Source organism: Rattus norvegicus, chromosome 5 (genome assembly GCF_021556685.1).
Source record: "Rattus norvegicus strain SHRSP/BbbUtx chromosome 5, alternate assembly SHRSP_T2T, whole genome shotgun sequence".
Lineage (NCBI taxonomy): Eukaryota > Metazoa > Chordata > Mammalia > Rodentia > Muridae > Rattus > Rattus norvegicus.
The window spans coordinates 79,342,375-79,365,505 of NC_141538.1; the positions used below are offsets into that span (position 1 = coordinate 79,342,375).

The window sequence follows — 23,131 nt, forward strand, 5'->3', positions numbered from 1 at the left end:
GGGTCCTACTATGTAGCCCAGGATGGCCCTAGTGGCATATATGTATAACCCAACATTCAGGAGGCTATGACAAGATGATTGTAAGTTTGAAGCAAACCTGAGCTACATAGTAATATATTCTCTCAAAACTTAAAAAGTTATTGCATCCAGAAATCCATCCCTCTTTATCCCCGTCTCCCCTCTATAGGAATCATTTTAATTAGCTTATGAGAAGCACTGTTTCCTTATGCAGGTAACCGTGTGTATATTCTCTTAGTCTAGTACACAGAAAATAGCATGTTACGTGGATAGGATGTGTCCGAATGGATGCATGTGTGCCTACCTGTACACGTGGAAGCCAGAGGCTAATCTGTGTCCTTCCCCAGGAGCTGACTACACTGCTCTTTGAGGCAGGGTCTCTCCCTTAGCCTTCTAGTATAGCGAGCCCCGGGATGCAGCTGTTTACACTTCCCCAGCATTGATATGACAGCTGCATGCCGGGGTTGGGGATTTAGCTCAGTGGTAGAGCGCTTGCCTAGCAAGCGCAAGGCCCTGGGTTCGGTCCCCAGCTCCGAAAAAAAAGAACCAAAAAAAAAAAAAAAAAAAAAAAAACAAACAGACAGCTGCATGCCATCGTGCCTAGTTATTTAAAATTTAGAGCAGAATATGAGCTCTGGACTCAGGTCCCCGTGTTTGTGCAGCAAGCACTTTACCAGTTGAGCCATATCCCTGGCTGCTCCAGTTTTGGTTATTTTTAAATCTCTCTAGTCACATTGGATAATCTTTGATCATTTACTTTCTTCTTAAAAAAACCTATCATTTCTATAAACACTCCACGCAGTCACTTTGCATCCCCCCCCCCATGTTGTGTTTAGTATCTGAAGTTCCTGGAATATCTGCTTGACAGCTGAGGACTTGGCTATGAGCCCCAGGGTCTAACTTCCTCAAATGCCTGCTCATCATTGAAATGTAGTTCACGATAACAATGGAGCTCTTGTGACTCCTAGGAGAGATTACTTCCTCTAGGAAGTCCACCCACTTCTCCAGGATCCAGGGCCAGGGAGTGCTACCGACCCCCAGTAACCTTGGTGCTACTACGTTTTTGGTTTAATCTGAAGCTCTCATTTAGCGCCTCCTCTTGGGCCTCTCACATCAGGACCAGAATTTAGGTTTATATGGAACCTTAGCAATGTTTCTCCGAGTGTGTCTCCACACCAGCGTCAACGTACCTTCTGCAGCTTCATCAGATCGTTCACTCTCTGGTAGAATCCCTTCTCCTCTTCCTGTTCTCCAAAATGTTCTAACTTCTCCACAACTGCTTCCTTTCCTGAATGAATCCTGAACCATTAACTCTTTTTTTAATGCTAGACTTTCTCACACGGAAGCAATCTGTAAAGATCAGTGATGACGTGTTAATAACCAAACCAGACGCCAACCCAAACAGGAATGAACTAAAGAACACAGGCTAAGGACAGGGACTTGGTGGTGTGGGAAGCCAGTGTTGTGTTATGTGCTCTAGGTAGCTGGACAGCATTTGGAACAAACGGAGGGGAATCTCATGACCTAACTCAGATCTCTGGTTCATAAACACAGGGCAGTGTTGCAGGCCCTAAATGAGAGAAGTTCCAAATGCCTCGCCAGTGTGAGTGCTGAGAAAACAAGCAAGTTGGTGGATGAATAAGAAACATTCCCCTTGGAAGCCACTGAGTCACCATTGTTTCACTGAGGAATGTCTTGTTGCAAGACACACTGTCCTTCCCAGCACAGCACACAAATAGTTTGCTGTGGAGTGTGGAGGTACAGCCTGTCACTGTCACAGGAATACGGAACAATCCCGTGCGGACAAAATCAGAAAATGAAGAGAGGAAAGAACTCATTGCTATGGTCTATAAACCATTTTAAAACAAAGAAAGGCCACCCTGACAATTAACAAAACTCAACGAGCTGCTGTTTCCTGTAGATAATGTGCAAAACAAGATGAGAGATGAATGTAAACAATGTTGCCCAGGAGAAGCCAGGCAGACGGGCAATATGGGCTCATTGATACAATAGTAGCACAAGTGTTTGGGGCGTAAACACTCACTCTCTGATCAGCTCCAGGTCTGCTCTGAGGTAGGAAATACAAACCTGTTACTGTTTGCTACATTGACATCAAAGTGTTTGTGCGTATAGACATTGACTACACTGCTCTCAGCCTAGCTTCCTTTTTCAGTGGGCGTTGGTTAATGCAGAGATTCCTAACTGGTCAAAGTGCCGAGAAGCGGCTGATGAAAGGGATAATACACTGCATATGCATACGAAATTGCTAAAATTTCAAAAGATAGGGAAGCAGAGTGATAGGAAGAGAGATTTTGTTTTTAGGATGGAATGAGCATCTTGTATACATATACTGTAATGTCCAAAATTAACCTGTAAACCCTGCCTGCCCAGAAACCAGGTAACTTCCTGGAATGCTGGGAATTGTAGTTCTGGGAAATAACAAAGCCTCATGGGAAAATGCGGTGGGTGGCCTATGGGTTTGCCCTTATAAGCTCCTGCAACATGTGGCTTAAGGTCATTCCAGATGGAAATTTCTGTGAAATGGTCCTGACCAAAGGTTAGCTCTTGATCAGTATTTAATATTTAATAAAGCTTGTCTTAAATTTGGCCCAAAATGATGGAGTCCGTTTTTCTGGAGAATCATACACAGGTTAACTGAAAGGAGGGTATGTTGGACAATACCAAGCTATACTATCTTACCTCTTGCTCTAAGAGAAATGTTTTATACAAATTCTTATGGGTAACTATGTGGGTCCCATACAGGTGAGTGACTCAATAGGCCAATGTGGGTTTTAAAAAGCTTCTTGTGAAGTCTGGGCTCTGTACAGCTTATCTCACTCAGATGGGTGGGCAGGAGTTGCAGGCCATGGATCTGAAGACATAAAGAATCTAAGTTGTATATAAAATGACATGTCTGTTTTTTATGGTGGACAGCAATTCTGCCAAACATCGTCTAGGTGACCTTCTACCTAAACTTGAAACCGCAGGAAGCTTCATTTAGTTTCCCCCACCATTTGGTTGGGTCTTTATGAGTGATTTAGGGGGATTACCTGATTGTTAGGGACTGCCTTAGGAGCCACCAGCAAGACACCAGGTGGATCAGAAGCTGACATGTATCAGCTTTCCAACCACAATGATTAAAAATAGAAACCCATAATGGAGCTAAATGAAATATTGTCTCTTTACCTTCCCACAGAGGTGCTGTTACTGTGGCTGCCCTGAATGGTGGACTCCCTCTTTGAAGATTGCTATCCTAGTCTGGAGTACCCCCTGCCTTTTGTTTTTGCTATTCTACAAGTGAAATTTTCTGAACTATCCTTGCCAGGTTGTTACCATTTTGGAAATAGATACAATTTGCCATGTATTCTTAGTTTATAGACAAAATGTCCAACCAGCCACATTTTAATGGAATACACTTTATGTCCATATATCACGTTCTCACCGTATACAGAGAAGTAGGGATAGTTTTTGAGGCAGTATTGCTGGTGCTCATTTGTGGTTCATAAAGATGTTCTGAAGGCAATTACTGAAGGGGATCTCGCAGGGTCTTTTTCAGTAGTGGTTGATCTTTCCAAGCGACTACTTAAATGAAAAATATAACAGGTGGAAATCTAGCACGCCTGGATGCAAAGTATCGTTAATCAGAATGCCCCCTCCTTCTTTCCTCTTGCATTGCTGAAGATTGAACCCAGGTTCCTCCTTATATATGGTAGGAAGCACTCCACTACTGAACTGGGGCCTGGCCATATGTTCTGTCTTTAAAAATATTATTTTGAAAGGTTTAATAAGCAACTGTCTTCTCCCCTTTCTTACCCCCTAGCCTCCCACCACTGAGACAATCAGTGAACCACCACGTTGCTTCTGCATTCATATCTCCCCTGCACTAGATTCCCTCTCTCAGCCCCCAATTTCGGTCTCTAACACTACTTTTCTTGCAGCTTTGTGCTTTTGTTCATACTCTTTTGTGAATCCACACACTAATTCACACAGCCTCTGGTTTCCTTTCTAGTTTGTGTTGGGCTAATCTCTACTTCAGTGTCAACTCAGACCCTGCCTTCGCTGGCCTCCACCCACAGGGTAATAATCCCATCCCTGGAGAGGGAGGATGAAATACCGATTGAGTAATGTAAAATAAAGATAAGACTGATTTCCCAGTCATACGGGGAGAATTCACAGTCATAATGAAAGGAAATGACATCACCAGTTTGTTTTGATCAGTTACAAGTCCAATTTGCCAAGAATCAGTGCAAAACTGACAAACAGAAAAAAAAAAAAAAACCAAAAAAAAAAAAAAGACTCCAAAACAACTGACTTTTAAACTTTCAGTCTAACTCTTTGGGAACAGTATTGGGAGACAGCATGGTGGTACATGTCTGTAGTCGGGAAGTGATAGCAGGAGGATTGTGAGTCTGAGGCTAGCTTGGGCTATGTGGCAAGTTCCAGGGCAAGCTGAGCTAGGTTGTGACATGGAAGCCCCTGGTGCCACCGGTGAATGAAAGACACACATCTGGTCTTCATTAGGGTGCAAGGAAAAGAGCCCAAAGAGAGGTGATCAACGATACATGCCATCAGTTAAAAACAAGAGCTCAGGCTGGGCACACACGCCTTCGATTCCAGCACTCGGGAGGCAGAGGCAAGAGGGTCTCTGTAAGTTCCAGGACAGCCTGGTCTACAAAGAGAGTTCCAGGACAGACAGGGCTACATGGAGAAACCCTGTCTCAAAACAAAAACAAAAACAAAAACAAAAACCCAAAACAACAACAACAAAAACCCAAAAAGCAAAGATGAAAGAAAGAAAGAAAGGAAGGAAGGAAAGAGGAAAAAAGAAAGAATGAGTGTTAAGACACAGAAGAGAAAAGCCATGAATCTGGTAGCAGAAGGGTGGAGACGTCTCCATGTGAGTCAGGGCTGTCATCGTGGAACCTGGTTTAGGGGTCTTACCTCTCACCTCTGCTCTATACCCCATGTTCTCATGATCCTCATTAATCGCTTTGCTTTCACTGATAACAAGAAAGAGACAGATGAAGCCAAAACACCAAAGTCACAACGTTTTTTGTCCCTTAGCAAAACTCAAGAGATGGGACTTTGGTCAAACTAAAGTTTTTAAAACATGTTGATCAACAAAATGATAAAGACGATTCGGGGATGGGAGAAAATAGTCAGAAACCATAAACCCAGTAGAAGTTACTCTCCAAACTCTGTATAAGGAACTCGACAATGGGAGGAACTGGTTGTTCTTCAGTGGAAAAGGCTCTACAGAGACATTTTCCCCTGAAGACATACAAATGGCTGGCTGCATGGAAAAGTATTGAACATTATTGATCAGCAGAGAGAATCAGAACCACAGTGAGGTTCACCTCAGACCTCCTATCAACAAACAAACAGATACACAGACAGACAGACAGAGAGACACAAACCCCAAACCCTCAGGTGTAGAGGAAGAAGTCTTGGTCAGGTTTGGTGGCCCGTGCTTGTATTCTTGGCACTTTGGAGGCCAGGGCAGGAGGATTCTAATGAGCTCTGGGCCATCATAGGCTAGCACAAGAACCTGTCTGCAAAAGGAAGAGACATTTTCTTCACAGCGCTGGGAAGGTGAGTTGGTAAAGACATTACTCATTGTAATTTGGATATTTCCTTAAACACTAAACAGAATTTCAGTATGACCCAGTCATCCTACTTCTTCTCTCCACTTTCGGGGTCTGTACAACATTAGTCACAGAAGGTGGGACACGGAGGCAACCGGAGTCCCCATCAACAGAGAAATGGGTGAGGGAAATGTGAGACACACACGAGGGTCTTAAGGAGATCCTGCCTTCCACCCTGACAAGCCTAGGGGACACTGTGCTGCATGATGAAGCCACAGGGAAAGAGACAAACTGCACAGTTATCACTTATGATGAACTCACAGAACAAACGAGAAAGGTGGTTCGGAGGGTGTTGTTGGGGTAGAAATCTTGGCTCACACCTGGACAAACCAACGAACAACACCAGGCTAACACAGTTCCACGTGGAAAGGTTTAATGAAAGGACAAGACAAGGGAGAGGGATGGCGGGGGAGGAGGAGAGGAGGAAGAGGAGGAGCAAGAGGAGGAGGAGGAGGAAGAGGAAGAGGAGGAGAAGGAGGAGAAGGAGGAGGAGAAGAAGAAGGAGAAGAAGAAGAAGAAACAGAAGAAGAAAAAGAAACAGAAGAAGAAGAAAAAGAAACAGAAGAAGAAGAAAAAGAAACAGAAGAAGAAGAAAAAGAAACAGAAGAAGAAGAAAAAGAAACAGAAGAAGAAGAAGAGGAGGGGGGGAAGAGGAGGAGGAGAAAAGGGGAGAAGTAGAGGCCGGCCATGAGCATGTGGAGGGAAGGAGATAGGGGAATGGGGAGAGAAGAGCAAGAACAAGAGAGTGAGGAGGGGGAAAGCAGCCTCTTTTATAGTGAGTCAGGCACACCTGGCTATTGCCAGGTAACTGTGGAGGTGGAGCTTAGAAAGAATGCTAACAGGTGTGAGTGAGAAGTGGGAAGATGCTGGGCACGGAGTTGGGGTGGGGGAGACAAACGTTGGTCTGAGGATTGATGATCCTTAGCGACCTGATGAACAGTGCAGGGACTGTGCTTAGTGAGAGCTCATTTTATATGTGAAACTTCTTCTGAAAGCAGTTGTAGCTACTCTTTCCTGTGTGTGCGAGCACACGTGTTTATATGCACGCATGTGGAGACTAGAAATCGACATCAGGTTTACTCATTCCTTCATCATTCCAAACTTATTTCTTAAGACAAGGTCTGTCACTGAACCTGGAGCTCACCAATCCTGCTAGACGGGCTGGCTGGCAGGTCTATCTCTAGTTCTCCGGGCGCTGGGATTATAACACACACTACCATGCACCATGACCAACTTCTTATGTAGGCGCCAGAGCTCCAATCTCACGCCCTGGGGAGTTAGCTTGTGCGGCAGAATGATGGGTAAGCATTCATGAAACTTGGCTTGACCTCCGGCAAAAACCAAGTGTGGTGGCACCTGCTTGTAATCTCAGCTTCAGGAGCTGAAGAGTGGAGGGTCAGAAGTTCAGTTGTCCTTGATTACATAGAGAGTTCAAAGCTAGTCTGAGCTAGAGACTCATGTCTTGTTTTTTCCCGTTTTTTCTCTGCTTGTTTTCTTTCTTTCTTTCTTTCTTTCTTTCTTTCTTTCTTTCTTTCTTTCCTTCCTTCCTTCTTTCTTTCTTTCTTTAGTTCATTCTTTGTTTTTTATGAGTATACTGCAGCTGTCTTCAGACACACCAGAAAAGGGCATCTGATCTCATTACAGATGGTTGTGAGCCACCATGTGCCTGCTGGGAATTGAACTCAGGACCTCTGGAAGAGCAGACAGTGCTCTTAACCACTGAGCCATCTCTCCAACTCCAAGACCCTATCTTTAAAAACAAAACAAAACAAACAACCAAACAACAACCAAACTTGGGTCCCTGGGCTCATTCAGTAAGTGCTTTACCACCGAGCCATCCCCTCAGACCTAATTCTCAGTATTCTGTCTGCATCAGCTTGACTATAGTCTTTATTTTCCAGTGTGCACGTGCACCATGCTATGTAATTGTTTACTCTACACATGTACAAGTTTTATTTGCTAGCCATATCTCAATAAAACTATGAAAAATGATAATCAAAAAAATATGAGTAGTTTGTTGTGAATTATATTGTCATTCCTCCCAACACACACACAGATATCTTATTGATGATATTATTGTTATACACACACAGAGAGAGAGAGACAGAGAGAGAGAGAGAGAGAGAGAGAGAGAAGAAGAAGAAGAAGAAGAAGAAGAAGAAGAAGAAGAAGAAGAAGAAGAAGAAGAAGAAGAAGAAGATCTTACTGATGATATTATTTCTATATTGCTACCTGGAAATTTAAAATAGCCCATTAACTCTTCATTCAGCATATCCATTGCTGTAGAATGATTACTAATATTCTATGTATATTAATCAATGCTGGAAATGGAAATATGGCAGCAGCGAGGTCCCCCAAATAACCACACAGAGACCTTTAGTATTTCAAAGCTTAGGTCATAGTTGGTCAGACTCTAACCAGCTCATCTGAGTTAACCTGACCACCTAGCCCCATCCAGCCCTGTGGCTAATATACCTTCCAGACCCATAGTCACATCTGTCTCCTCTCTTGTCTCCTAGTGAAAAAGCCTTCAGGTTTCTTCTCTCTATTGCCCAATCACAGGCTTTAGCCTTTTATTGACCAATTAACTTGGGAACAAGGTTTTCCCAACAAAAGTTTGTGTAGTGAGAATTCACTCCTCTTGTGGGAAAAACAGATCCTAGGGGACAAAACGTAGCATTTGAATACGGAGCAGCACCAGACCCACCCCAACACATCGCTCACCGGTATTCATCACAACAGACATCCTCACGTTCCCCTAATAAGCCACTATTTCCCACAGATGTGAAGTTGCCCCACTCCAGGTTTGCTTGTTTTTTTTTAAAGATTTATTTATTTAATGTATATGAGTACACTGTAGCTGTCTTCAGACACACCAGAAGAGGGCATCGGATCCCATTACGGATGGCTCAGGACCTCTGGAAGCACAGTCAGTGCTCTTAATCGCTGAGCCATCTCTCCAGCCCACCCCCCAGGTTTTGTACTTGACAATACAAAGGATAATCACCAGCAGCAAGTAGACCTCTCCAAGGGGGTGGACAGTTCCAACTGCCAGCTCCAGTGTGGGCCCAGAGCAACCACAAGCCAGTTGCATAACACCACCAGGAGCCCAGCACTTAAAAAGGAAATGAAAAAATGTTGATGATTCAGTAAACTTATTCCTGGAAATAATAAAAGACAATGATCTGCATACTGGCCTCAGAGCACGTAACATAAATACTGAATTTGGAGCAGTACCAAAGCCTAAGCCGGCTCTGACTTAAACTATGATTTCCTTTGCTGCGCACCTCTGTGTTTGAGGTGATTTAAAAACAGTTTCTCTGCTCAGTATCCACAAGGTGCCTTAGGGAAATGGCTTAGGAGACCCTAGGAATCTTTGTCCCCTTTGCAGTGGTGTCCTAGAGTCTCCTTGAGAGCAGAATGAGAATTACTTGAGATCTGAGACTTTTTGAGATTCACCGGAAAGCACTAGGGGGTTTGACAGGACTAGATTCTTATCCTTAGACTCAGCTTTGGGGACTTCTGTCACTTGGATAATACCTGCATGAAGTAAGTCCTCTCTGTTGCTCAGACATGTGTTTTCCTTCTAGCAAGGGGTGGTTGGCCAAGCCCGCAATTATGAGAGCAGGCATCTTAGATAGTGCACATGTCTATATACCACATTTTAAAGAATTTTTGAGATCAGTTTTCAAAGTTGAGGCAGCAGGAGTCGAGAAGTAATGCCAGCTTTATCATTTTGGGAAAAGTGTAACACCCCACAGTTGAGGGCAATGACCTGGGTAGCCACAAGAGTAAGCAATAAAACTCCAATCTGTTGAAAACTGACTGATAGGCAAGAGGTGAGGATGGCGACCTGGCTGGTCAGTCTTGGAAAGGCACCTGATGGATGCAAAGCAAGTTACAGGTCACCTGCAAACATCCTTAGCCTTTCACGGTCAGCCCTCCAACACTGGCACAATCAGATGCCCTCCCTCCAAAACACATAACCAGCTGATGCAGGCTTTCCTGTGTGTGATATGTGCTGCCCATCTCCTTCCTCTCATTTTCTATTGGTGTGAAGAGATGTCAAGATGAAGGCAACTTATAAAAGGACATGTTATTAGGGCTATGGTTCCAGAGGACTGGAACTCGTGATCATCACGGCAGCAAGTAGGCAGATATGGTTGCAGGACAGTTGTTGAAAGCTTGCATCCTGATCTGCAGGCACCAAGCGGAGACACAGACAAGAGTGCTAACTGGAGTAGCAGGTACCTTTTGAAATCTCAAAGCCCACCTCTGACACACCTCCTCCAATAAGACCACACCTCCTAATCCTTCCCAAACAGTTCCGCTAAGTAGGGAACTAGCGCTCAAACACATGAGCCCATGGGGGTCATTCTCATTCAAATGACCACATGCCCCATGCAGGCAGATTGCTTCTTATGCTCCCTTCCTTTCCTTCATGTGCTGCAGTGAGAAACCTGATCTCACTGACCCCTCAGCAGGATCTCTAGGGCAGGTTCCAGTGCTGCACCTGAAGGAACTCCCTACAGAAGCCCACAGAGGTGAGGTGGGGCAGCAGCAACTTCTGAGTTGCCGGAGAAGCAGACAGTTGTAGGCAGAGATGAGGGAAGGGGAGGCTGGAGAAGAAGCCTACTGGTTAAGAGTACTGGCTGTTCTTGCAAAGAACTGAGGTTTAATTTCCAGCACTCACATGGTGGCTCATAATCATCATAACCATCCACTTCCATGGAGATCTGACGCCCTCTTCTGAACAGTATGGGCACCAAGTACACAGGTGGTACACATACATACATACATACATACATACATACATACATACATACATGCAAACCAAACACTCAGACATGTAAAATGCATTTTTTCAAAAGCTATTTTTAATGAAATGAGGGAGATGTGTCACATGGAGATAAGGAGGTGGGATATTTGCAGATCTGGATGGGAATTGATCTTTTTGCCTTGGTGGGGTCCCTTCAGTCTCTGACTAATCCGGGGAACTGTTTCAGCTGCACCAAGCTCAGACCAATCTTCAGACCACATGAACATGAGTCAGTTTGCTGCACACATAGAAATAAAATTAAGACTGTTCATCGGGGCAAATCACAGGAAGTGGAGCGAGCCTCAGGAAGCAGCTCCAAGCCTCTGAAGACAAGGATGAGGGACATCGGTTAGTCTTCAAGATGGTCGGTCACATACGGTCTCTGTCTTGTAGGACTGCATGTATGTATGTAGACTCTTGCACGCATCTTCTGGCCAGGGCATCCTGCTCAGTAGACCATTCTCTGTTTTCAATTAGCCTCTGTTGTGACTGCATATTAATAGTTCTCCTTCCACAGTTGCTGCCCTCCTTTGAGCAGGAGACACCGTGATGCCCTCAGGACACCAGAGCTTATGTGCTACTCCCCAGTGCTGGTTCACCTCTGTGACAGCCCAATACTCAGTGGCCGCACCAGACAGTGCCATTCACTCTGGTCTTAGAATCAAGTCATTGGGTCCACTCTTCCCTGGATGTTACAGTGCCCTTGGACAGAGGTGTTCATGGTTTGTCCTTCCCCCACTGCACCTCAGCCTAACCACATACAGCAACAGCCAGGATCTTGTGTCTACAGAGTGCTTGGAGCAAGAGTTAAGGAGGGCTGTGTCCTACAGCACGTGGACTCTAGGGCAGTCACCATCCTCTCAAAGGTTTGATGTGCTTAAAGCTGATTGGTGAGTCAAGCCCCTGACTCAAGATACCTCCTGGGGTGTTGAGAGAGAGCTAGCTCCTCAGATTCATACACCAGGCTCTCCCCAGTTCCTGGATCCCGATTCAAATGCTAGGGGATAGAGCCCATGCCCATGCCCCCAAAGAAATGGTGCCATTCCTTCTCTCAAATGGGTGACACTGAAGTGAATTCATCTGGTCAAAGGTGAGGAAGTTGCTTTACGGACCTAGCATATGATGGTTATTGGCCATTTCTACAACCAACAGCTTTGGCCACTGCTCCCCTGCTAAAGTAGAATTATGCCCCAGGCTTGTGCTTTAAAACAAAGCCACTCTGCCAAAAGAACTCAGAAAATCTTACAGTGAAATGGGAAGTTTAAAACAAATTGGCTCTCACGCAGTTTACAGGCAGAGTTAGAAGATGACCCTCACAAACCCTGTCCCCTGGAGGGCACAGCTTTTATATAAAATCTCCCTTGAGTGTGACTTGCTTCCAACTCACAGAATTTGGCAAACGAAGGGATTTTTTTTTCCAGATGTAATTGAGGTTCCAAATTAGCTCATTTCCATCTGGTTTGAGAGGAGACTGTCTAGGGTCTCTGGGGACCTGACTTTGTCTAATGGCAATGAATGCCCTTTTAAAGAGGCATGACGGCCTCCCTCCCATCAGAGTTCTCCTTCCTAACTTGATGACATAATTAGTCAGGTTGCAGAAGTCTACATGGCGACCAGCACAGGTGGCTTCCAGAATCTGGAGATGCATGCGGGTCATGAGGTCAGCCTCCAGCTGACAGCCTCCAAAATGTTGGTGGCTCCATCAATACAGGCATGGAGAAATGAAGTCTGCCGGCCAACTCAACAGCACAGAGGTCTTTCCAAGGCAGCCCCCCAGATGACAGTGTCCCCCGGCCGGTGTCTTCATGTGATCTGTAACATCCCAAGCAGAGGGACATTCTTGAAGTCCCAGGAAATGGGAGGCAAATAGTGTGATAGACTCTTTGTTCTCAACACCTCCCAAATATCCTTCCCAAAGACAAATAAAAGCTATTAAAATTTCTGAGTCACCAGGCAGTGGTGGTGCACGACTTTAATCCCATCCAGGACCTGGGAGGCAGAGGCAGGGAGATCTCTGTAAATCCGTGATCAGCTTGGTCTAAAACAAAAATTCCAAGTCAAGTAGGGTTACATGGTGAGACGCTGACTCAAAAAGAAAAAAAAGTGGATGTGTATGTTTGTGTGTGTGTGTGTGTGTGTGTGTGTTTATGTGTTTGCGTGTTTGTGTGTTTACGTGTGTTTTGTGTGTGTATGTGTGTGTGTGTATTTTGTGTGCGTGTGTGTGTGTGTGTGTGTGTGTGTGTGTAAGGTTTAAATTAACATCTGAAAATAGATGCCTTCTTAGAAAAAGCTTGGTTTTGTTTGTTTGGAAAAATACTTTGACAGATTACTTATGCAAACATTGCTTAGAGCATACACTAGCAAAAGCTAAGATAGAACTGAATAAAACTGAGTATTTTATTCACTCTTTTTTTATTCAAAGGACAGCATATCATACATACTGTCATGTCTTGTTTTCCCTCATCAAAACATACATCTTGGAGATCTCTATTCCTGCTTAGCCTTTTTTGTGTTTTTTCTTTCTTTTTTTACTGCAGCATACTATGTCGCTGTACACACAGAAGTACCATAACTGATTCCTCCAGTTTCTTCTCCAGAGACGTTTGAGTGGTGGGTTTAAGTTTTTCTACTAAAAGAATGAAGAAGTGATAAAATGCTTATTTTGAACCTGTGAAGAAGATCAGTCCGCAGGGCAGTTCCCACATTGAAACTTCTGGCCAAAGGCCTGTGGAGTTATATAAATATTGCTGAATTACCTTTCCTGAAAGTTGTTATCTTTTACTCCCACTAACAATGAATTCCTGTTTTCTCCACAGCCTCTAAAAGGTAATAATATTATCAAACTGGGTTTCTCCTGGCTTGAAAAAGGAGAGAAGACGTCTCGCCACGAATCCTTTGAAAGTGATGCTTATAAGTCAAAGGACCCTGTGAGGGATGCGTGAGTGGAAAAGCAGCCTGAGGTAGATGCACACAGTAGAGTATTGTCCGGCAACTAAGAAGACTGTCATGTGCTTTGTAAGGAAATGAATGGAACTGAATGTTATCATGCTAAGCAAATTAAACCAGGAAAAAAAAAGTGTCACATGTTTGTTCTCAGTGCGGACATTAAAAGGGGGGAACTTGAGCAAATCTTTAGCTTATGTACAATGAATACCTGTACATGAATAAATCTGTTTTAAAAACCAAACCCTGAGGACATTCTGGGGAGTATCAGAAAAGGGCTGGCACTTAGTATTTCTTTTTTTTTTTTTTTCTTTTTCTTTTTTTCGGAGCTGGGGACTGAACCCAGGGCCTTGCGCTTGCTAGGCAAGCGCTCTACCACTGAGCTAAATCCCCAACCCTAGTATTTCTTAAAAACCTATTTTAACCTTACAGCAGGTCATACAGAGATCAACAGAATAAAAGAACAAGTTTCAGATGACAATGGGGAGGTCCATGGACATGTGGAAATCATTTATCGACATTAAAGATCACGCCTCCTGCCTCAGGTCTAGGACCAAATCCATCCCTAGTAGGTTAGAGATTTAATTCTTGAAATTAAATCAATGTTTTATTTAATACCCTGACTTTGGAGATTCTTCTGAGCATAGCAGAGTTATTCCTGAATTCCTGACCCAGGAACACTGAGGGGCAAACAGTGTGGTAGACTCTTTGTTCTCAGGGCAATTTAAAGGGAAATGACATGAAACTGATTCTACAAATATGAAGGTTTTGCGTGACGATATATAACACAAATGAAGTTTTAAAACAAAATGGTTAAGGTTTTCCGCTGTGGACAGACACCATGACCAAGGCAACTCTCATAAAGGACGACATTTAATTGGGGCTGGCTTACAGGTTCAGAGGTTCAGTCTATTATTATCAAGGTAGGAACATGGCAGCATCTAGGCAGGCATTGTGCTGGAAGAGCTGAGAGTTCTACATCTTTATATGAAGGCTGCAAGCAGAAGACTGACTTCCAGGCAGGTAGGAGGAAGGTCTCATATCCCACTCCCACAGTAACACACTTCCTCCAACAAGGCCACACCTTCTAGTATAGCCAAGACTATTCAAACCACCACAACTGTCCTTTCTAAGAATGATAAACTAGAAAAAAGCTAATAAAATATATGGCAGGTAAGCATTGAAATCACAATGATATAAAGAGCTTTTTTGGGAAAAAAATGTTTGTGGGGAGAGGATATTCCATGTGAGCGCAGGTTTCCATGAAGGCCAGAGGCATTGGGTTCCCTGGATCTGGAGTTGCAGGCTATTGCAAACCACTAGATGTGGGTGCTGGGTACAGAGATCATGGCCTTTGCAAGAGCCGTGTGTGCTCTTAACCACAGGGCCACCTCTGCAACTCTGTAAAGACCTTGTTTGATCAATAAAAGACATGTATCTTACAGAGGAAAAGAAGGCAATCGTTCTCAAACACCAAACCACAAAGGGCCAGCCAGCATGGGAAACTGTCAAAAGATAGGCAAGAAAACATTCAAACATCATTTCCACCTACCAGAGGCATGGCGTTGAACGCTGTCAGTACCAGCCGCTGGAGTTGAAAGCATGAACCGCTTCTCCATGAAAGGTCTCCAGCAAATGTATAGTTCAACGTAAAATACACAGCTTTCATCCCAGCAACCTCACATCTGCGAATTTAGTATGAGTAATAACTACATGCATTTCTATAGACTCGTAAAGAACAAAATCTAGAAACAGTCTAGATATATGTGCATGGCGGAATGCTATTAGTAAGTCCCGGTATGGATTTGTAAGTCAGTACCGGGACAAGGTCTAGGAAACAGCGGTGAGTGGAAGCATGCCGCAAACCACACCCATAGTTGGAATCCTTTTTGTGGAACCTCAGTGATGCTCTCAAAAAGTAGGGAATGAAGTCTCACCGCCCTGTGAGCCACCACCGAGCCATTTTCTCTCTACCCCAAGCACGCAATGCTTTCAAAAATGGATTTGTTGTGGTCCGGAGAGTTGGTGGGGGTTAAGAGCACGCACTGTTCCTATAGAGAACCCACACGGTGGCTCACAACCTCCATAACTCCAGTTTCAAGGGTGAATGCTGTCTTCTACATGCACGTAAAACACTCGTACACAGGCTGGAGAGATAGCTCGGAGGTTAAGAGCACTGGCTGCTCTTCCAGAAGTCCTGAGTTCAATCCCAGCAACCACATGGTGTGGCTCACAACCATCTGTAATGGAATCTGATGCCCTCTTCTGGTGTGTCTGAAGACAGCTACAGTGCACTCACACATAAAATAAGTAAGTAAATCTAAAAAAACAAAAAACCAAAAAACTCATACACATAAAACAAATCTTTTTAAAATTGATTTACTTTATTGCATAAACTCGAACACAAAATCACACCCTCCCTCCCTTTAGAAACAAATGCCTAGCCTTAGCCAATGACTGTCAAAGGAAAAAGGTCCTTAGACTGCTATGCCAGTGGGTTGTTTTTTTTTTTTTTTCTCCTGAGAATAGAAAAATAAAAGGTCTTGAAAATCAGAATGAGAGTTTAGCGATGAAAAGGATTCACTGATCAATTTAAATCGATTTCAACATTAACTTTATCCAAGCTGCCATGAATTTCAAGATAAACACATTGCTCTGGGTCTACCTTAAGTGCAACAATTCCAGGTCTCAAACAAAAACAAAAAAACAAAAAAACAAAAAAACAAAAAACACTGTTCTACTTTTCCTAATCGGTCTCCACTCGTTTACTTGGTTGTTTGTGACTCCTTCTAGAAGTGAAGGGTGGTTCTTCACAGTCAAAGGAGAGGCACGGAGATTCCTGTCCAGGTAATACAGAGACTCATAATAAGGTAATGCAGCTTAAAGGTGACGTGATGCTATTTGGAGATATAAAAACATGTTTTTTCCAAAGCTAAAGATGCGTTCTACAAATGGTCTCAGGGGTTAATGCAAGAGCTGGCATGACTCGAGCCACAAATCTGCCTGCACCAATTTCTCCAGCCCTGCCCTCCCCCAGTGCCCCCCTTTTCTATTTATTTATTTATTTATTTATTTATTTATTTATTTATTTATTTATGTATTTATGTATTTATGTATTTATGTATTTATGTATTTATGTATGTGTGTATGTATGTATGTATGTATGTATTTATTTATTTATTTATTTATTTATTTATTTATTTATTATTTTGAGACAGTGTTTCTTTGAATAGCACTGGCTGTCCTGGAACTAGCTCTGTAGATCTGCTTGCCTCTGCCTCCCAAGAGCTGGGACTAAAGGCACACGCCACCACCTTCTGCCCATTTCTCCCTTTAAAATTGGGACCAAACCCCCTGCCATTCCTACCACACGGAACCTTGTACAGACGGAATGAAAGACGTGCAAACAGCTAAGGTGTTCCCACAAATTACACACACACACACACACACACACACACACACACAGAGAGAGAGAGAGAGAGAGCCCAAAGCAAGTGAGTTCCATGACTGAGCTACACTTCAATTCCAATTTCCAATCTGGAAGAAAATTTTAAGCCAGATTAAAATAGTCCCCAAGGTTGGTGGGAAAGAACCTCCCACCATCCCCACATTAGGACTGAGCTATATGTTTTAAATTACATTTATCTTATTGTGAGTACATATGTGGCACACTCATGCCACAGAGCACAAGTGGCATTCTGAGGACAACTTGTAGGAACCAGTCCTCTCATTCCAGGGCATGGGTCCCAGGACTCCATCTCAGTCTTCCAGACTCCTCCATTTCTGTGGCTCCAGACCTACCTTTAGTGAGCAGGCCTCACAATCCAGATCAGCACTGCAGTCTAGAGAGTGCACTCACGCTCTCCTCTCCTCTCCTCTCCTCTCCTCTCCTCTCCTCTCCTCTCCTCTCCTCTCCTCTCTCTCTCTCTCTCTCTCTCTCTCTCTCTCTCTCTCTCTCTCTCTCTCTCTCTCTCAGCTTTTGACTTCATTTTCCCCAGACCACCCATAAGTTTCCTAAGAGTCATTCCCCACGTTAGTTGGGAGTCCAGTTAAGGAGGGGAGAAGGTATTGTTATGAAAAAATGCTTTCTTCACACTGTGGAAAACCATTTAAGAAGAACGACAGGAAAATGAATAGAGGTTTTTGCAAAGAGCCACCACCTGCTCCTGTTAGGTGCACAGAGCAGCACCATGTCATCGTAATTTGGAACAATCAAAGGAAATAGCATTTGTGTGTTTGCTATTTTTGCAGCTGCGGATGACCTCCTTTTACATTTCTACACTGTGCCACAGGCTGATGGTTTACTTAGCATTTCTTCAGTTATTAAACCCAAGTGTGAGTGAGTGTGTGTGTGTGTGTGTGTGTGTGTGTGTGTGTGTGTGTGTGTGTTAAACAAGTGAGATTTCTTCCTTTCAGTAGTAATTATGTTAAGTCCCCACATGGACAACTTGAATATCCTAGAATGCAAAATTAGAGAGCTGTAGAAATAATATTGGTCCTAAATTGTTATCTGTGGTCAGTTCCTCAAAGGACAGAGGACTCTATTACTAGCAAGGGCCAGACGCTGCCATTGAGGACCCTGCCTCCCTCTGCAGTTGAGTAGAACACCTCCTCCCCCACATTGGAGTGGCTTTATGGACAGTGTGATGGTGTTTTAGTAGCTAAGCATGACTGGTTTCTAAAGAACAAAGAATCATTGTTCAGGGGCCTGGGAAGCCCAAGAGCATGGCACAGGCATCTTTGCGACTTCTGATGAGGGTCTCTCTGTTCTTCAAAGCATAGTGAATGGAGAAGGATGGATGGACTCAGGAGTAACACACCCTCCGTGGTAACTAAGCCAGTCCCAGAAGGACAGAACAGTGCCTCCTGACATTCATTCAGTTCAGCGTGTAAAAGTCCCACCGCAATCAAATTTTACCAAGAGTTTTGTGGAGACAAATCACATATAAATCACATCACCAGGTCCCTAACAAACGCCCCCAAGTGAGCAGAGAACACCCCAGCCACGGGCCTGCCGGGGCACAGTTCTAGATGCACACTCCTCTGTGTTCCACCCCGAGGTTGTAACCATGTCCCTTTCTTTCCCGGTGTGTAGGTTGATGTCGTTATGCAGATGAAGGCAGACACAAAATAAAATGAGGCCTGTCATTGGATGAGAAGGGAGGTAGGAGCAGAGGTTTTAGGAGAGGGAGCAGCAGAAAGGTGGAGAGACAACATGGAGGCAGAGGTAAATGATCCATTGCCTTGCATCTCTACATATATACAGGTAGTTATGAATATCTCTCGGGGATGGATTTCTATAGGTCAATTTATCTTACCTAGGTGGGCGGTTTATATCTTTATCAATTGGCGTGAGTTTATTGTGTGGATGTATTGTAGATCACGAATTTAACATATAAATCTGACTGATAAATTACAGTTTATTGAGTCCTGATTTCACCCGGTAGTTGGGAATTTATACCTTAACTACTGGGGGTGGGGGGTGATGTTGTTGGGAGTGTGAGCAGAGTCCGTGGTAGGGAGCCGTGACAGGCCAGCCCATGCTGGACTTCTAGAGCCCTGATTTTACTGGGAAGCTGGAACCAGAGAGTTCACAGTTAGCAGAGAGCCGCTGGGAGAGATACTAATCAAGATAAATTATGGTTAGTTCCATATGGCCCTCCAGTGCTGGAACTGACTCTAGGGACCGGCATGGCACGGTGCCACGCTGGAAGAGCTTGTGGACTACCTGGGTCTGAGAGTACTTGGGGGCAGCATGGAGCCACTCAGATAAAAGTACCTCACAGTGCCATGTGGCCCTACGTGTGCCTGTACTAGCATGGGATAAAAAAGGTGCTAAAATATTCTTAAGTATTTACGGCCACACCTGTGTTCTGTGTGTGCCCAGCAAGGGAGGGAGGGAGAAGAGAGAAGTCCAGCCTTGGAGTTGAGCTGTGTTCAGACAAAAGGCTGAAGAACACCCAAGGGTTCTAAAAGCCAAACTTAATACACCCTGCCTGTATATCCACATGGACGGTAGGCTAGCCCTACCTGTAGCTGACGTTACGTGGGCCATGACACGGTCTCAGTCATAGTTACTGGGGTGTACGGAAGGTGTTAATCACCATTGTTCCTTATCCTCCAAAACGTGTGTAGAGGCTGACCGTGAACTGGATGCTGCTTCAGCCAACCCCACCAAACCCCAAAATCTCAAGGGAGGCAGAGAACAATTTTATAGATAAGGAGTAAGAAAAGGGGGACAAAGAGGAAGAATTGTGGAGATCACAGAATGGGTTCTTCTGGGACGTCACTTCTGGTGTCACACGAACAACTGGAATTATATCAGAGCTAGGGAGGGAACCTGGGGGCGTGGCCAGGTTATTGTACTTTCTGGTATAGGCTCATCCTAAAACGCCCAAAACATTTATTCATATCAGCGTTCCTTATCCAGTGACCTCCTTCCCAAATCCCTGCCCAGACTTACGCCCACTCATTACCCACTGAGAAGAACAGATCCTGAACTAAGAGCAGAAGAACTAATTACAGGAAGATACAGAGGCTCCACGTCCAACGACCCCGGGAGCTGACTCATGACGTCTGTGGCCTGTGGTATTACACTGGACATGAGTCTCAAGTTCATGGATACACAACTGACCCAGAAAGCATGAAACACATAAACAGCTCTCAAGTTTTAAGATTCCACACAGATGGCCATCTTGAACTCAGGGATGGGGTCACGCTGGGATGGAGAAAGTTTCGACCCCACACAAGGGCTTAGGATGGGAGCCACGTGGCGGACAGGCCTGAGAAGCCGGCAGAATATCTGTGCATCGTCAACTCGGTCTTCCCATGCTGAGTCCACCAGCCATCTAGACAGAGACGGGGGAGAGAAGTCACAAACACTGCACGCCCTGCTGTTTCCTCACTTCGTGCCCCTGTGCAGCTCATACACGTGTCCATAGGACCCGGGCAGGGAAGCTGCACAGGAGACCAGCCTTCCTGGTGGACTGATGGGGTGGTCATCACTCTCCCTGCTTTTCTTCCTCCCAGCTGCAGGGTCAGTCACACTGTCTCCCTGCTGCCTGCGCCCTGACCCTCCCTCACACCCAGCTGCTCTGCTCGACTCCCACCCCTGCCTCCCCCCAATTCCACTCATTCTTCAAAGGTGACAGTCCCACATACCACACTGCTGAGAAGGAGAGGAACGCAAGAATGGTCACAAAAGCCACGGAGCCCAGTCCAACACCCACCATCTGCTGGACTGTGAGTGATGAGTCTGTGGGAAGAAACCGTATGATGAGCCCACAGCATGTCCCGTCACCGTCACCCCCGGGAGAGCCACTTCCAACCGTGCACATTCTGTTTTAACCCGAAGCTGGGCTTCACTTAACAAAGAATCCCAAGAATGCCTCCTCCCCAGTGCCTCTGAGTCCCCAACAGCTCCTGGAGATTTCAGGCCTCAGTAAACCACGGTTTCAAAGTATTTCTAGCAAGGAAGCAGAGGACCAGATCACATTAAAGTAAACCAAACTTGTGGACACACCGAAGCCACGTGAAGCACGCTGTGTGTAGATAGATCCTCACTCAGGTTGTCTACACTCTGACAGGTTTTTAGGCGTCATCTCCTTCCACATGGAGGAAGTCATCCTGATACCATTTGAATTCAGGTTTCAAACTGTTAGCCAGTTCCGGTGGACACATATAAATTCGTGGGCAGAGGGACCTCTGTTTCACAGCACTATCAGCCGGATAGCACCACTCTGCTCTGCCCCACAGGCTCTCAAAGTCCACGTAAAAGTCCTTAGAACATGCATTTGATTTAGGAAACGTCACACGACAATTTCAGGGCGATCCCCGAGTACAAATTGAAACACAGCCACATCTGTGCTGCACATTTGGTCCAAGAGACTTATTCAGAGTTTCATGACTCCGCCGAAAGCTGTGATTTTTATTGGAAAACACTTATTTATCACTCCCTGTGTGCCACACACTGTTGTAAGCATCTCACACATGTTGACTCAGGCTCCTGTGGTAGTTAAACTCGATGTCAATTCGACTGGGTTGAGAGGGACCTGGGAGATTAGAAAGTAGACTCCAGGGTGTGTCTGTGAGAGAGAGAAGCCCCGCCATGAATATGGTTATCACCATTCGATAAGCCTGGTAGCTTGGGTGAACAGAAGCAGAAGGAAGAAGCTGGCTGGTTCTGGCTTGCATTCCTTCTCTTCGCTTCCTGGCTACCATGAGGTGAGCAGCCTGCCCCAGCAATGGTGAGCTACCTCATTCAAGCCAGAGCAATGGAGCTGGCTGACTCTAGACAGACACCCCTGGAACCATGAGCCCGGTCACATCTCTCATTCACCTAAGCTGTTTGTTCATTTCCTGTGTTACCGTGATGAAAAATTAACTCGCACATCTCCTAACGAGTGTTTATATTCCCTTTATACAGAGGAGAGTCGGAGGCACAGAGTAATTAACGAAGCACAGCTCAGATATCTACAACCAGTTTAAGAGCAATTTAGGTCCAGTGGCAACCCTGTGGTGTCTTGGGCATCTGTCATCAAACACACCACTTTTAATAGTCAAGGAAAATTCCCTGTCTCAAAGTCTTATAATAAGACTTTCTGGAAAAACATGGATCAGCCAGGAGAGGGTGTATACACCTATAATCCCAACACTCAAAATGTCGAGACAAGAGTACTATGAGGCCAACCTGGGTTGCACGGGTAAGACCCTATCTCAAAATTACAATAAACAAAAAAAATTATACTTTTCGTATTCAGAAGAAATGGGACTCGACATTTTAAGATGCTAAATTATAAAATGAAAAGAGGCTAGTGAAGGCATTGGAATTTACTGCTATATTATATATGAAAAGACTTGAAGATAAGACATTAAGACAATGGAATATTAACATGGGAAAGAATATGCTAGAACAAAACACAGTGCACAGGAACAAAGCCAATCCCATCGAACCACTTCACAGCTCGAGAACTGGAATGAGGGTGTTCATATCCTATCTCCACACCATCCCTCGCTACCAGTGGGACTTCAAGCCAGTTCACCAGCCATCGCCTGCTCCAGTTTCCACACTGAGGGATGCTCTAAGCTCATGGACATCCTAACAACGGCACCCACTTTCCAGGGTTACTGTGAGAAATAACCATTTGCCTCATAGCACCAAGCGATGGCAAATGTCAGCTACTGGTAACTGTTGTTGTCGATGTTTTGTAACTGTTTCAAACAACTGAGTGAAATGATTAATTACCTGTATCTGGTAGGGAGAAAAAAAACCAGCTAATTAGAATAAAGATTCTGATCACCCCAGCTTATTCCATACATCAAAATAAAATGCAGGTAGATTAAAGACATAAATTGAAATATGAAAGAACTGGAAAATGTTGTTAAATATTTATGTAATCCCTAAGTGGGTGAGAATTTTCTCATTATATTTATTAAGGTGGGAGCCTAATAGGCAACTGCATTCGAGAGCGCGTGTTTTATATACACAGAACTACCATGAGCAAGGCTAAAAAGCACCATTGGCACAGTTAGTGAGGCTTTGGGTTTTTAAGAGAAAAATGTCCCCAGTACTCGGGAGGCAGAGGTATGAGGATCACTGAGTTCAAGGCTAGTTTGCTGCTTTACAGAGCGAGTTCCAGGACAACTAGAAAGGAGAGAGAGAGAGAGAGAGAGAGAGAGAGAGAGAGAGAGAGAGAGAGAACACAGA

At 44.5% G+C, this 23,131-nt stretch overlaps 1 protein-coding gene across 7 annotated transcripts in view; it reads right to left on the bottom strand.

The window, feature by feature from the left end:
* Positions 1-19,800: 19,800 nt before the first annotated feature.
* The window catches only part of Susd1 (sushi domain containing 1), a 118,013-nt gene continuing 114,682 nt past the window's right edge, over positions 19,801-23,131 (bottom strand). For 6 of the 7 annotated variants that reach the window (XR_015619461.1, XR_015619460.1, XR_015619459.1 and 3 more), the window contains 2 exons: positions 20,587-20,680; positions 19,812-20,273 (listed from right to left, as the gene is read on the bottom strand). Coding sequence is in view for 4 of the 7 variants with exons in the window: in XM_087547964.1 (XP_087404090.1) it covers position 20,273; positions 20,587-20,680 (95 nt within the window). In the remaining 3 variants the exon portion in view is untranslated. 7 annotated transcript variants of the gene reach the window in all.